Here is a 15,465-nt window from a genome sequence, read left to right as displayed (position 1 = left end):
GTTTGATGTGAAATAGTATAGTTTTGAGTTATGCAAAAGTTATATGTTCATGTATGTTAACTACAGTTCTATTTAAAGTAAATTCAAGAATTTCAGTTGCCTCCAGAATGGTCTAGTAATTATATATACAGGAATCCGATAGAGGTGTTTAATTATTAAACTAGATCAATATTTGTTGATATAGAAAGATGCTCATAGTAAATTTTTAGTGGAAAAGAGATTGATAGTTGAGTGTGTGTAAAGTTGGCATCTATACAAAATTATGTTTTTAACCTGGAAGGAGAATGAGCATTAAAATGTGCATAGAAGGAGTGATTTTTACATTTTTAATGTTTCCACAAAGTTTTGAAATATTCATGTGAATGTATCATTCTATTAGAAAAAAATAACAAAATTTCAAACTGATTTTTTTTTCCTACTCAAAATTCTTTCAGGTTTTATTGTATAGTGTTTCTTTCTTGCTCAGTTTTACCTCATATTTTTTGGAAATAGGCTTTTATCTTGTAGCCCAGTCTGGCTTCAAATTCTTGATTATTTCACCTCGGCCTCCTGAGTGCTGGGACAACAGGCTTTTGCCACCACACTTGGCTCATAGTGATTCTTAAACTGTACTGCAAATGTTTCAAAGCCATGTGACAATATCTGGGAACATTTTTTTTTGTCATGGCTGTTGGCAATTATATCAGCATCCAATATGTAGAATTCAGAGCTGCTTAGCATTATATAAGGCATAGGATAGTCCACCACAACAAAGACTATTCTGGCCTTAATTGTTCTTAGTGCAGAAGTTGAAGCATCTTGGGATTCTTTATCCTGTAAACTCATTACCACCATCTGGTGGTGATAGAGGGGCTTTCAACTTTCATGTTTGAGCTGGACTCTGGATGAACGAAGGTTGGGAAGCTGTAAAAATAATAGTAATAGCTGGATTATGAGATACATAAGTAGGGAAGATTCACAGTTGTAAGGATATTTGGAACTATTACTAAGATGTTTCTCCTGCAGTAGTTTGTAGAAGAATGAAAGTAGATCCATTTCTATCACCATGCACAAAACTCAAGTCCAAATGGATTAAAGACCTCAATATTAATCTGACCACACTGAATCTGATAGAAGAGAAAGAGGGAAGTAGTCTACAACACATGGGCAGAGGAGACCTCTTCCTACGTAGAACCTCAGTAGCACAGACAATAAGAGCAACAATTAATAAATAGGACCTCCTGAAACTGAGAAGCTTCTGTAAAGCAAAGGACACTGTCATTAAGACAAAAAGGCAACCTACTGACTGGGAGAAGATCTTCACCAACCCCACATCAGACAAAGGTCTGATTTCCAAAATATATAAAGAACTCAAGAAACTAGACTTTAAACTGTATCTTTTAAGATTATGTCACAGTTTTTGTTTTCTCTTCCCACTGGGCTTGCTAAGATCCAATAGCCAGATACTAAGTTAAGAGAGCCTTTGGGAAGGAGAAGTGAACATACACCCTAGACTCTAACCCAGAAGCTATCTCCAACTGATAACGACTTGCAAAAGAAAAATTAGTTTTCTCCAAGCGGTCTCACTGGGGAATAAACCACTCTTAAGAGTAGGTCCCCACATTAGAGCACTGGACTGAACTCCCAAGGTCCTAATGAGGAGCAGAAGGAGGGAGAACAAGAGCAAGGAAGTCAGGACCGCGAGGGGTACGTTCACCCACTGAGATGGTGGGACAGATCTAATGGGAGATCACCAAGGCCAGTTGGAATGGGACTGATGGAGCATGTGATCAAACCGGACTCTCTGAATGTGGTTGATGGTGGAGACTGACTGAAAAGTCAAGGACAATGGCGTTGAGCTTTGATTCTACTGCATGGATGGGCTTTGTGGGAGCCCTGTCTGTTTGCATGCTCACCTTCATGGACCTGGGGGGAGTGGGGAGGACCTTGGACTTCCCATAGGGTAGGGAACCCTGATTGCTCTTTGGCCTGGAGAAGGAGGGGGAGGGAGAGTGGGAGGAGGGGAGAGAAATGGGAGGAGGTGGAAATTTTTAATAATAAAAAAAATAAAAATAATAATAAAAAGAGTAGGCCCCATGCCTAGCCATAGAAAGAAAGCCTTTGGATGGATGGAGAGAGTTTCTACTTGCATCTCTAGGTGTCTTCAATCACATATCATGATAAAGTTTTAGTATTAACAGGAGTAATTTCAGCATGAAGCACAGGGACCAAGGCCAGCCTCCTATATAGGCTCAATTTAACTATTACTCTATTTCACTCCTCCTAAAGAAGGCATTTACAAGGCCTTGGCTTTCTATCTTGTTGACAATTCAAAGACAAGTAGAAAAGATCTTCCTTTTTCTATTCATCAGTTTGACCTCTCCTTTTTATTGTTTAGTTTTCTGTTTTCTAATTATCATTTACTGTTGCATTTCGTACCCAGTCACTATGTCTTGTGCTCCTCTCTAATACTTTAAAGGGGACAGGCAGCTTATTTTGGTTTTCTTGGTAACTCTTTTGAGAGGTTGTTAGGTCATGAAGGTAATAACCTCATAAATGAGTTGTTCCATTGATAATTTTGTAGCTGAACAAAATTTGTGAAGAGGTGGGGGCTATTTGTAGTAAATAGGTCACTGGGGCCAATGTTTGAGGGATATATTTTGTCCCTGAACCCTTCTATCTCACACTGCTTCCTGGCCAGCACTAAACAAACAGCTTTGATCTGTCTTATCCTCCTTGCCAAGATATTCAGCCTTACCACTCGCCCAAAAGAATGGAGCCAAGTGACCATGGACTGAAACTCCTGAAACTGAACCCTAAAGTCATCCTCTTTCCTCACTAGCTGTTTTTTCGGGTGTTTGTTACATCAATGAAAAGCTAGCATAGGCCTAGTACTCACTTTCCTGCTTGGTGGTGACTTGTGGGAGGCCTGGGAAGCGTAGGTTCTCTTTCCACCTTTTGGAAAGAGAATATTAGGTTGTCCTTATTTTCTTTTTACGGTATACCTTTATAACCCACAACAGTTGTTCAAATTTATCTGTACTTATCAGTCTTTACTAGCGCCTTAAGGATGTCACAAATTGGTTTATGCAGAGGGAGGTGCTAAAACATTTGTGAGAGATATTTGTTAGAGATCAACACCCGTGAGCAAAGAAGGGCAGAAGGAAGTTTTGGTAAAGGAGAAACCTGAATGGTGATGCAAGTTTCACAAACTTTCTTGAATCAGGTAGAAGCTCTAGGGTGGGTAAAGACCGTCAGAGCATCCTGTGTTAGGCTGCACGGTTGGGTCTTTGTGTCTTGCTCAGTGGGAACAGAGAGTCCTAGGAAGGGTATGACCTCCAGTGAAGAGACTTTGTGTGTTTGAGGCAGATTTGAACAACGTGAAACCTGAAGAGTGGATGCTTGCTACATTCTCCTCAGTGGGCCAGCAAGTTCTTCCTTGAGGTAAAAGTTTGGAGAAACATTTTTGTTTTACTATTGAGGAGTTGTTAGGAACCACAGCCTGATCTTTAAGTAAACATAATTATTCTGAAGGAAGATACCAAAGGCAAACTATTAAGGAGGCTGTTCACAGGAGGACATGCCTTGGTTCTCATCTTTTCCAATTTAGAATAAATGCAAATCCTTTGGATTATATTAAGAGTATTGATAACATTAGGGGTTATTTGATAGTTGCTCTCAAAAAAGTTTAGTAATGTATTTATTCTGCCTTTCTTCCATTCTTCACACCCATTTTAAACTTGAAAGTTTTAATTTTATTTTTTTTTAAAAAAGAAATAATGTTTAGAGAGAAAAAAAAACAGAGAAAATAATAGTTCCATTACTTGGTTCCAAATGTAGAATTTTGACCTGCTTTTTAATGAATTATAATTGTGTATTGTATAGACATAAACACATTAAAGCTTAACAGCAACAACAATAATAAAGTTAAAACCCTATGTAATTGTGCTAATGTGACTTTTGCTATTCGTTTTGCTGGTACCAGTTACTACTAACCTTAAATCACAAATCATGTGCCAGGCATATATATTTTATTAAGTCATTCTCATACCTGGAGTGGTATCATTTTGTAGATGAAGAAAATGAAGCAGAGATGCGTTCAGAGTCACATGACTAATGAGAGTATATGTGTGGTTAATCAGTCTAAATTCAGAATTTAGTGTTCTTAATTAGAAGTGCAAGGTAGCTTCCCTAGATCTCAGCATATATGTTATACCTACAACTTTACAACTTCATGTACCATCTTTTCTTTCCTCCCCACCTTTTCTTTCTTTTCTTTTTGGAGACAGATTCTTTATTTTCATTTTTATTGAGCTCTACATTTTTCTTTGCTCCCCTCCCTTCCTCTCCCCTCCCCTTTTAGCCCTCCCCCAAGGTCCCCATGCTCCCAATTTACTCAGGAGATCTTGTCTTTTTCTACTTCCCATGTAGATTAGATCTATGTAAGTCTCTCTTAGTGTCCTCATTGTTGTCTAAATTCTCTGAGATTGTGGTTTGTAGGCTGGTTTTCTTTGCTTTATGTTTAAAATTCTTTTGGTGTAGTCCAGGACACTACATACACTGGATCCCTTTGCCTCTGCATCCAGAGTGCTAGGATAAGCATGTACCACCATACCTGATTCCTTTCTCTTCTTGCCTCCCATTTCCTTAATAAATCACTTGTATGTAAAACTATGCTTCTGAGGAATCCAAGAATTTTCTATACTGATAATAATTGTTGTAGTGACTTTACTAAATGTTTAGTTGATTAGTATTGGAATCATTGTAACTACTAATAAATTCCCAAAGACTTCAATAATCTATAGTGTATTTGAACTATTAAGTTATAATTACATTTATGAAGGACTAACTATATTATCTAGTATCATATTGAATATTACTCCTGGTGTGGGATGGAGAGGTCATTTAAGCCTATCAGTGTGTCCTAATAGAATGTTATTTGAAAGGAAAGGAGTATGGAGAGGCACTGCAATGTAATAACTTATCCTTTTATATACTTGCTCTCTGTGTTAAGCTGTTTCTATTTTATTTATAGTGATTAATTTATTCCCTCAAAAACCATGAGAAATCTATTTCACTGTTAAGGTATCTGTGTGGGCACAGTGACTATGTTCCCACAGGTACTATTTTTACAATGAGAGCAGTACTAGTGATTATGACAGTATCTGGAGATAATATCACACTCCCCCTTCACTCTCGTGTCAAGTCATGTAATTAACATAAAGTGTTGAGTTCTTTTCTTAGATATGACTGAGGTGTTGAAATGAAGGAAAATGCAACTTTGAGGAGAAAGTGAAATAAAAATTGTGTACTTTACAGGTTTTTCTCCATAATCTAAATGAAAAGCTTCTTAAGCTTGATGAGGTAGTTTTTAGACAAGTCTCAGTCCCCTAGACTTTTTTGTATTTATATACCCCACCCTCTAAGAAAAGGAATTCTTTCAGAGCTTCTTCGTACAAGCTGGAGATGTAGCTCAATTGGTAGAATGCATGCCTAGCACAATAAGACTCTAGATTTGTTCCCTAGCACCACATAAATTGGGCCTGGTGGATCAAGAGTTATGGGTCACCTTCAGCTACACTGAATTTGAGGTCAGGTTGGATTACATGAGACCCAATTTCGAAACAAACAAACAAACAAACAAACAAGCAAACTAATAACAAAAGCACCCACTCAAAAACAAGCAAAAAATCAAAAACCTTCTTGGTACAATTGTCAGTCTTCATTTAAGAAACCCATATGTTCATATTTTTGAAATTTAATGTTTTTATTGATATTTATATTTATTCATGGGTCCAATCCAGTGATATTTATACATTATAAAATGAGCAAATAAGCATGCAAACATATGAAGAAATAAGCATACCCATCACCTCACACCCTAAGCACTTTTAAATGCAAGAACATTTAAAATTCACTGTCAGCAGTTTCAAAAATGTACATTATTAACCATGGTCAGCAGAACTCATACTTTGTGTCTGAGACTTTTACTCCTTTGAACAATGTCTCCTTCCTCCTATACTCCCCCAGCCCATGATAGCTGCTACTATATTATCTACTTCTATATATTCTATATTTTAATTTTTAGTGAGTAACTGACATCTTATGAGATTCAATGTTGTAGAATGCTACGGATGTGCTAAATTCATGTGTACAGACCTTGTGGTTCTTTTCTTGCCCTTCCTGGTATCTCTGCTTTAACTGACATGAATGTTCCTAAATTTATATACTATAAAAATATTCATAACCATGATTTGATATATGACTTAGGTCTCTTAAATGGATTTTATTTTATTATATATTCACATATATTGGTAATTGATTTTTTATGTTATGATTATCTGCATATATGTATATCTATATATCATGTGTGAGGCCAGAAAAGGGCATCAGATTTCCTGGAATTGGAGTTACAGAGATGTCTGTGAGCTGCCAAATGGATGTCAGGAACTGAACCCAGGTCCTCTACAGGAACAACACCTGCTCATAACTTCTGAGCCATCTTTCTAGCTATGATAATTTGATTTTAAACAAGAAGAAACTGAGACAAAGAGATTAAAGATATTTTATAGGGAAAGCTCCAAGCTTTCACACATTTCATTCTATAAATGGAAATGATTGAGACTTTTAGAAATGATGATGAGGAATTTTAGAATTATTTAGGTATGCTGTGATTCTGATATTGGATTATTCATTAAACATTATTGCTCTTTCAAGTCATTGAGCACATCCTCCTTTGTGATTTTGGCCCATGCCTCTGGGATTTCACCTGCGCCTGTAAATTTTTTCTGGTATTTTTCCTCTAGTTTTGATCTGAAGTGTGAGACAAACCATTTCCAGTATGACTGAGTGGATGAGTCTGGAGTGATACTCCATGTGGCATAATCTCCTCCTGCCTGCCGGTAATTCTTATATGGGATTTCTCGTTTATTTCCCAAAAGCATGAAGCGGTCACTTGCTACTGAACTAGTACAGCAGTCAATGACAAAGTGGTCTGTTTTATGCTTATGCCATCCACTGACAGCCTGAGGGCGGTGGAATGGCACACTGTGGTCTCCCTCATGTTGGGGAATGGTGTTGGTGCAAATTGCATTACACAAAGGACACTGTTTCCAGCAGCCACAGAGATGTGCAGAGAGAATTTTCTCAATGTCAGGAATCATTTCGTCTATGGGCTTACTTGAGCAGTCCTCTTCAACTTTCCTCATTGCAGGATCCAAAGCTGCACTCATGACTTCTTTGAGAAACTCAGTATCCTTTATCTCCTGGTGCTCGATGCTTATGAGGTCTCTTCTTGGAAAGATCAGGTTGCTCCCTAGGTGATCACAGAACAAATCCAACCAGCCAGATGCAGTGCTGCCTTTATCTTTAGCCACTGCTGTGGACTCATGAATGGCAGAGAGGACGGCATTCTTGATGTCACCTAAACTTATTTTTAAAAAAGTCTTTATATTTTTACTTCCTTCATCCGAACAGTATTGTTTAATATGGCTTTCAATATACCTGCTAAAAAAGGATTTTGTATCATGAAGGTACTCCCAGTAATTATCAAAGTTTTCTTCTTCTGCCAGAGAAATGAGAATATGTTTCTCCAGGTTGGCCCTGTTTCCATTGAATGCTGGGCAGGTGGCTCTCATGGCTCCAGCAATTTTAATGACCATTTTCCCCCTTATGGTTGCAGAGATAGCAGGGGTGAGCTTGTGCCAAAGAAAGTCAACAAATGTTTTGATGGAGGTGGCACCTTGGCAGGAAATCTTAAAGCTCATGAAGAAATCATCTTTCTTCCTCTCCAGATAGTTCACAGGATCATTTGCTCTCTTGAATGCTTTATGCATTTCCTTAAAACTCTTAGATGCTCTTTGGAATAAGCATAATGACAACTCAATGATATATTTGCTTGTAAATGTATATCTTTCCTCAGTAGGTGCAGATTTTACTTCTTCTTCTATTATTCTCAGAATTTCATGGAAATAACTTGCATTGTAATCACACTGTTGCTTATGAATATTGTTGATAGTTTCATTAAATCTTGAAATAATATGGTCAGTAGTCATATTAATGGATTCCCTATCACAGACCTTTAATGTCCTAGTCATGAAGTTATATTTTTTATTCATTTTTACATGTTCATCATAATTTATTTGAAATTTATCTTCAGAATTTCTCATTAGTATGTCCACCATGTTTATCTCCTTTTGGAAATACTCCCAAAGAATGTTTTCAGAATCTGTGTCAATGTCAGGTTCTATGACTGGAGGAAGATCTGAGGACACATCACAGACCCATTTTTTCCAAAGCTGATTGAATTTTTCATGTAATTCTTCTTCATTTAATTCTTTACCCTTTACAGTTAAAGCCAACTTTCTGCTCCTTTCCAATAATTCATTTGCATAACTTGATTTTTTCTTATCCAGCCTTTCTTGATTTTTTTTTAAATGAATAAGTTCATTGGCTTTCCTTCTGGTGTCTGATATAAGTGTCTCTTTAAGGATTATTAGCTTATTTTCAAAATTCGATTTCCATTGAACCAATATTTCATTGTCTGGATCTTCATTAAAATATTTTTCAAGTTCTTGCTTAATTGCTGTATATTTTTCTGTGATTGGAGCCTCAAATATGCTTGTTTTGAGTGCCTGAACTTTCCCATTCTGAATCTGATTGATCAGCTGGTTCTGAAAGTCCAGCATGTGACTCCTTAGCTCCCAGGTCCAATGGTTATACATAGTTTCCAGCTTGCTCATGGCCATGATCTCTCTGGTGTTTCTGAAGCTGAAAATAAAGTTCTCATTTACTAGGGCTTTCCACAAATCTTGAACTCTAAATTTGAAATCTGAGATTTTCATGATGCTACCTCTGGATTCCTGTTTGGCAGTCAAAATAATTGTACTCTTTAGTTCCTGGACATTGTGACTATAACGAGGATTAGGAGGGGCCATAGGGGGATTTCCATCCCAGAGGTGGGCAAAGTAATAGACATGATTATTGACATCAAACTTAATGACATCACTGAAGTGGGATACATTTGAGCACTCTTCCTGTTCTGCAGCTGTTATTGCCATTTCATCCAGTTTCTGCTCTAAGCACCTTCGTCCTTCCACATTTTGGTCTTTAGCTGTAACTTCTCCCACATTTTGATGGACAAAGAGGCAACTGGGGGAGATTTTCACTTGTTTCATCCTTAGAAAGGCTTGGACAGCTATTTGTAGGATATCCTGCATCTCTGATGGATTCTCCCCAAAAATATTGATCAGAGTCAAGTTTCCAAGGCCAATGACAAAGGTTGCCAACTCATTGTCCCAATTCTGGGATTTGTTGTTGAGTTCTGGAGCCCGAAGTCCTTCTGTGTCTACAACAAGAACAAAATCAAAGCCAAGTTCCTCTGTGAATGTCTCTTCTACCTTCAGGAGCTGCATGTAGGCCCCCTTGGTGCACCTGCCTGCACTGGCTGTGAACTGCAGCCCAAACAGGGCATTCAGTAGGGTGGATTTTCCTGAGCTCTGTAGGCCCAGGATAGAGAGAACAAACAGTCTTTTGTCTCCAACTTTCTCTGAGATCTTGTCAAAAACAGCTGCCACCCACTTTAGAGGCACATATGAAGCATCCCCATCCATCAGCTCAATGGGAACACCAGCTACCATCAGGTCTGCAGCAATCTGGGGGAGGCAGAGAAAGAGGCTGTCTCTAGAGGAGGAAATTTCTTCTAGAGCTTCATAGATCTGGCCAACTTCTCTGAGAAGGTGCTCAATTCCTAAAGTGCAGTTAAGAATCTCAGTAGAGATGGCTTCTATCTGCTTCTGCCAGAGTGTCAGGGAGCTGCTCTTCTGTGCTTTCTGCTTTTCTCTTTGTACCACTAACCACAAAGATCTTTGCTTTTCATGCAACTTTTCCAGGTGTTCTGTAGTCAGATTGTCAAAAAGCAGACTTAGCCACTGCAGAAAGTAGAGTTTATTGTGAGTTTCTGAACATTCTTGAAGAACTTCAAGAACAGAGCGCATTAAATCATTGAGAGGAAAGGCTCTTTCCAATTGCCGACATCGAATTATTCTTTTATCTGTCTCAATCTCACTCTTGTGCTGTTCAATGCTCCGATTCCCTTTTTCTCTCAGATGATAGAATTCTTTATCCTTCTTACACCAAAGGTGCCAAAGTTGTCCCTGAAGGGGTAGTAAATTTTCTTTTGTCTGTGATAACTTGGATTCCTCCAGGAGGGCCATTATAGTCTGTGCCTTTTCTTTGGCTTCCTTGCAGTCTCTCTGGTCCTCATCAATAAGGAATCCTTGTTTTTGAGCCATCTGTGAACAGCCCTCTAAACTGAGAGCAGTATTAGAGAGCTCTAGAAAATGTTTGATGGCGTTTGTGAGCTCCTCTGTTAATTCTGCCTCATTTCTATTCCTGATGCCAATTCTCATTCTTTTACCAGAATTATTGGCTATAGTCTTTTCTTTGTCATCAACCAAGCAGATTATAGGTCTTGATGACTGACAGAGGTGTCTGACAAGTTTTTGGTTTTCTTTATTGTCATCAGAAGCTGACATGAGGATCACAATGAGAGAAGAGACATCCTGCAGGAAACTGAGTTGTTGCCTATGGTCCTTGGCATCTCCACGAAGATTGGTGAAGGTCACACACTTGTCAAATCTATCCTCACCTTGACCCCCAGGACAGAACCAGGAGATCTCCACCACTCCCTCCATCAGGTGACAGTCTTTGCTGCTTCCTCTGCAGTGCCTGTGAAAAAACACATCATGTTTATGTTTGCTGAGGAGAGAGTTCATGATCTGAGATTTGGAAGCAGAGAGGCCATTTCCAACTCTAATGAAGGACACAATGGGGGTAGAAACACGGCACATCTGCTGATTGCTGTGACTGTAGCTCTTGTCCTGTGGTGATTTACTTGACTCTTGCCAACTTCTCCTGATTTGTCTGAGAGACCAGAGAGAGAATTCAATCTGAGAACTGTTGGGATTTGGTACCACAAGGGGAAGTGCAAATTGACAAATGGAAAGTTTGGACAAAATGTATTGCCTGGCAAGATCATCTGCACAGTGAAAAATGGCCATCTGGATGTCCATTGGGTGAATGTGGGGCTGGGACTCAGTGGCTGAGAGGTAGGTAAGACTGTCACTTTCTTTAATGGCATCTTCATATGGATCAAAATCTTCATTTTCATGACTGCAAGAAACTACAGAGTTCTGGTTTTCTATGTTCTTGTCATCTTTGAAGACCAGATGTCTGAACCCACAATCTAGCATCAGTAGCTTTTGTAGGAAATAGAAGGGAAGTTCCTGTTCAGATCTTGGCTGTGTATTATACACAGACGTCTTATAGATCAGGTGGAAGTCAGCTCTGCTCATCCTTTTTGGGTAGTGGTGTTCGAGGCCTAGACGCTGGAGTAAGTCTAGGAAAGGTCCTTTTTCTATCATATCCTTTTTGTTGTTTTCATTACTTTGTTGTTTATAGATCTCTTTCTTTTCATAGCAGAGACTTTGCAACTGTTTTTTTACCTCATCCATTTGCAAAGAAGGGATTGTGGCTTTATAGTCCCCATCAATCAGTAATCTTAAATCATTCTCCAGATTTTCCCAATCATGATGTGCTCGATGTTTTGTGAGAACATGTACAACTTCTTCAGACAACAGGTGTCCCATATGTTGTCTTATTAACGTCAAGCGTTGTCCTTTCTCTTCTGTAGAAATATCTGTAATTTCGACTGTGGCTCTGAGAGCTGTGAGCACCAGGAACGCCTGGGCTCTGTAGCTGCAGATGTTTTTAAGATCTTGGTATCTGTGATGGATAGCTTGCATTTGATCCACAAGGAAGCTTAACTCGTTACACCCCAGAAGATGCTGAAAAATATTGTTTACCAACTGATATCCTGCACCAGCTGCAATGGAGAGTAGCATCAGCTGCATGTCTGACTGCTCTGTTTCTCTGAGGTACTTCAAGAAGGAGCCAAGAGCTGTGGTCACCTCATATGTAGCCGTTCTTTTAGCTTCTTCCACTGTTTCTGGGGACTCATTTTTTATATTCACTTCCATCAGGTTTTTGTGGGTTTTCTTTAAGGTCTCAATGAATTCAGAAAATGAGGGGATTTTGATTTGTTCTTCCTCTGATTCTGACTGATTGATCCACTGTATGATGGATTGTGCCTGAGGAAAGTTTGTCACTTTGTAGACATGAGGTTCTAGAAGGCTGCACAACTGAGATTTAATAAACTGAGTTTTATAAGTGGGTGAATTTTTGCAAAAGCTTACAGTGTTTATTAGAAAATTCTGCAAATCCCAATCTGTGAGGCATGTATTAATCCAAATGTTATAACTTTTTACTTTTTGACTCAATGTTTGCATGAAGTCTATCAGCTTATTAAGCTGTTTTTCAGGATCAGAAACTTCCCAACATTTCACATCCTCTAGGAAAAGCCTGGCTTCTTTTCCAGTAGTAAGAAATTCCTCTCCTTCCTGAATCTGGGCAGTGAGTCCAGTCAGAGCAGTGTAACTGTCTTTCAGGCAGTTTGCCACCTGAAGAGCATCCTTAAAATCACTTCTGTGGCTAGAGAGGATGATGTCCCAAATAGGTACCAACTGAAGTCCCCGGTCAATGACAGACCATGTTTGATTGCTAGCAACAAGGCCAGCCGTCCACTGGGCAATACTATCTGCTTCTGCTGGTCCACCTATCTGGGCGACAGAGAGTTTCACCTTTGTTTGAAAGTTTTGATGAGTTGTACTGTTAGATGCTGTTTTTGAATGTGGGTCTAACATGTTTACACTTGTGCCAGCTTTAACTCCAAAGCCACCATAGCTGCCCCTTATGTAAATATTCAAGGACTCTGCCACCTGCTGCTTTACATCAGCCAATTGCTCACTTTTGAAATCCTCTGAAATGGCCTTCCAACAGTAGATTCCCCCCAGGTGCAGTGGGCCTTGGTTAGCATGAGAGCCAAACTTGTGAAAAAAGTTTTCAGCTCTGTGCCTCAGTAAGGGGAATCCGTCTGGGTGTGTAGTTTGACCCAGGAGTTCTTCAATACTTTTTAGCTCCTGGAGAGCAGCCTTGGAGAGTTGAAGCTGATGTATGTGAAAGTGGCAGGTGGCCAGTGGAATGTAGCTGAATTTGGCTGAGCAGAAATAAGATTGCTCTGAATGTGATTGGTGGGTATCCCCAGATTTTGTATGTTTATGTTTATCCACACCACCTTCTAGACTAAGTCCCCAGCCTTCACCTTTAGCTGAGAAGGCTGAACTGAAACCCAGCTTCTCTATAGTCTGTGTGAACATGGCTTGTTCTTGAAAAGAGGAAAATTCCTTTGTTTCCATCCATGTGCCATGCTCTGGGCCAACAAGTGAGAACTCCGTAGGGACACTGAGTAGCTCTTCTTTATTCTGAATCAGACTTCTTTGGTGGCTGGTCTTATAAATTCCTTGCAGGGCCAGCCCTCCAGATGCCCATCTTACCAGGTCTCTATCCGAGAGGTTTCCATTGTAGGAAATTTTCTTCTCCATGTCCTTGAGATGTCTCTCCATTGTTTCAGTGATATCTTTGAGGGGTACTTCAGGCCCTGGCCAGCACTCTTCAGGGATCTCCATTGCTTGCCTCAGTTCTGCTTCTTTCCCCCTCACTTCCTCTTCCTGTCTATGCTTCCCTTCTGACAGCAAGGCCCTCAGTTCTTGCAGTGCCTGTTCTGCCTGCTGCTGTCTGTTCCTTATCATCTCCCCAGGAGTCTCCTGGAACTCTGCAACACTGTTTGGCTGTGAGAGGTCAAGCAGCTTCTCCAGAGCCTTTTTCTCCCATATGTGCTGTGTCTGGGACTTCAGCTTCTGGAGATCTTTTTCTTCTAAGTGTTGTAAGGCCTGGGCACAGGTCACACCCACGTCTTCCTGAAACTTAGGCAACCAGTAGTCAACAGATAACCCCACTTCTGTCAGCATCTCCTGGAGATCTTGCCTTCTAGTCTGAGGCTCATGAGGGATGCCCTTCGTTGTTTCCATGGTTCTGTGAAAAGCAGATGTGCAGTTAGTCTTGGCTGTGTCCTGACCTTAGAAAGTGTCAGCTGTGTGGTCAAAAGGGCAAAATACTAATACTAGTCTTTTTCATCCCCTGTAATTGTTCCAATGCCTTTTAAAACAAGTGTGTGTGTGTGTGTGTGTGTGTGTGTGTGTGTGTGTACAGCCTATCATTGTGGGTACTCTCAGCATGGCCTGCCTATCTTGTCTTGTTAGAGACTACTATGATGAGTTGCCACTTTGCCTGATTTTTTTTCTTTTTTCTTTTTTTCAAGACAGGATTTCTCTGTACAGCCCTGGCTGTGCTGGAACTCACTCGGTAGACCAGGATGGCCTCAAACTTGGAGATTCATTTGCCTCTGCAACCCAAGAACTGAGGTTCAAGGCATGTGCCATCACCACCTGGCACTGTGCCCTATTTTTAAGCTTTCTCTTGCACAGAATCAATTGCTTTGGAGAAATTAACCTGAAGGATGTTTTTTAATAACATACATGTGTTGGTTTGAATTTTTAAAAACAAGTGATATCAGTTGATTATGTTTTCTTTATTAATTTTTATGAAACCATTGCTGGCTGGTTCCATTCCTAGTTCTGTCACTTTTCCCTTTCCCTTCAGACAAAGTCTTACTGTGCAGCTCATGCTGGCCTGGAACTTGCTATTTAGCCTAGGCTGGACTCTAAGTCATGGTTTTCCTTTCTTGACTTCCTGACTGCTGGGATTACCAGTGTGAATCACCATACCTGGCTCCGCCACTTTTTTGTAGGTTGTTTTTATAATGGTAAGTATCTTTCCTGGTGTTTAGAAACATTTGTTTTGTACTTGTTACTCTTATTCTTTATGCCTTTTTCTTATTATCATCTTTGAATCACATGAAGAACTATTTATTAAAAAAATATCAACATCTATGTATGTAGACCCAAATACCTTCTTGTATCTAGGATTTTATCAATTTTATGGAAACCTTTCCCTCATTGCTTTCAAAGCAGTCAGTGAGATAAGGTTGCACACTTTAATTTCGTCTTTGTTGAAATTTCCTTTCCTCCTATCATTTTTGCCCTACTGAATTATACTACGATATGTCCAGGACAGCAAGTGCCCTATTTATTTTTTATCTGAATATGAATTTAGTATACTAATAATATTTAATTTACTCTCTTAAATATTCCCCCAATCTCATTTCATTTTGTACTCCCTGCTATGTCTACTTTAGATTTTGCTTTCTTTGTGTTTTTGTTGTGTTGCAGTCATAGTTAACCTATTTGCTATGGTTTGAGTGTTTGTTTTTCCCCAAGCTCACATTGCACAATATTACGATGGCTGATCTGTATCTGGTTATGTAGATAAACCTAGATTTGAATTCAGAGACCTGCCTTTTCTATCTCCTGAGCATTGAAATTAAAGGTGTGTGGCATCATGCCTGGCATGAGATTAATGCTGCTATAAAAGAGCTAGGTTAGCTTCATTTGCTTCTTTGTTCCCTGATGC

The 15,465-nt window shown here is 39.4% G+C and overlaps 1 protein-coding gene across 2 annotated transcripts in view; it reads right to left on the bottom strand.

Annotated features, from left to right (window-relative positions):
* Positions 1-5,725: 5,725 nt before the first annotated feature.
* LOC125395939 (interferon-induced very large GTPase 1-like) overlaps positions 5,726-15,465 on the bottom strand; it is a 35,443-nt gene continuing 25,703 nt past the window's right edge. For both annotated transcript variants that reach the window (XM_087908605.1, XM_087908606.1), the window contains one exon: positions 5,726-13,968. In XM_087908605.1, coding sequence (XP_087764731.1) covers positions 6,681-13,968 — 7,288 coding nt within the window. In that variant the 3' untranslated portion in view covers positions 5,726-6,680. The remainder of the gene's footprint in view (positions 13,969-15,465) is intronic.

Source organism: Myodes glareolus, chromosome 7, assembly GCF_982192425.1.
Source record: "Myodes glareolus chromosome 7, mMyoGla1.1, whole genome shotgun sequence".
In the NCBI taxonomy this organism is placed as follows: Eukaryota; Metazoa; Chordata; class Mammalia; order Rodentia; family Cricetidae; genus Myodes; species Myodes glareolus.
This window is presented reverse-complemented; position numbering and strand designations above follow the sequence as displayed.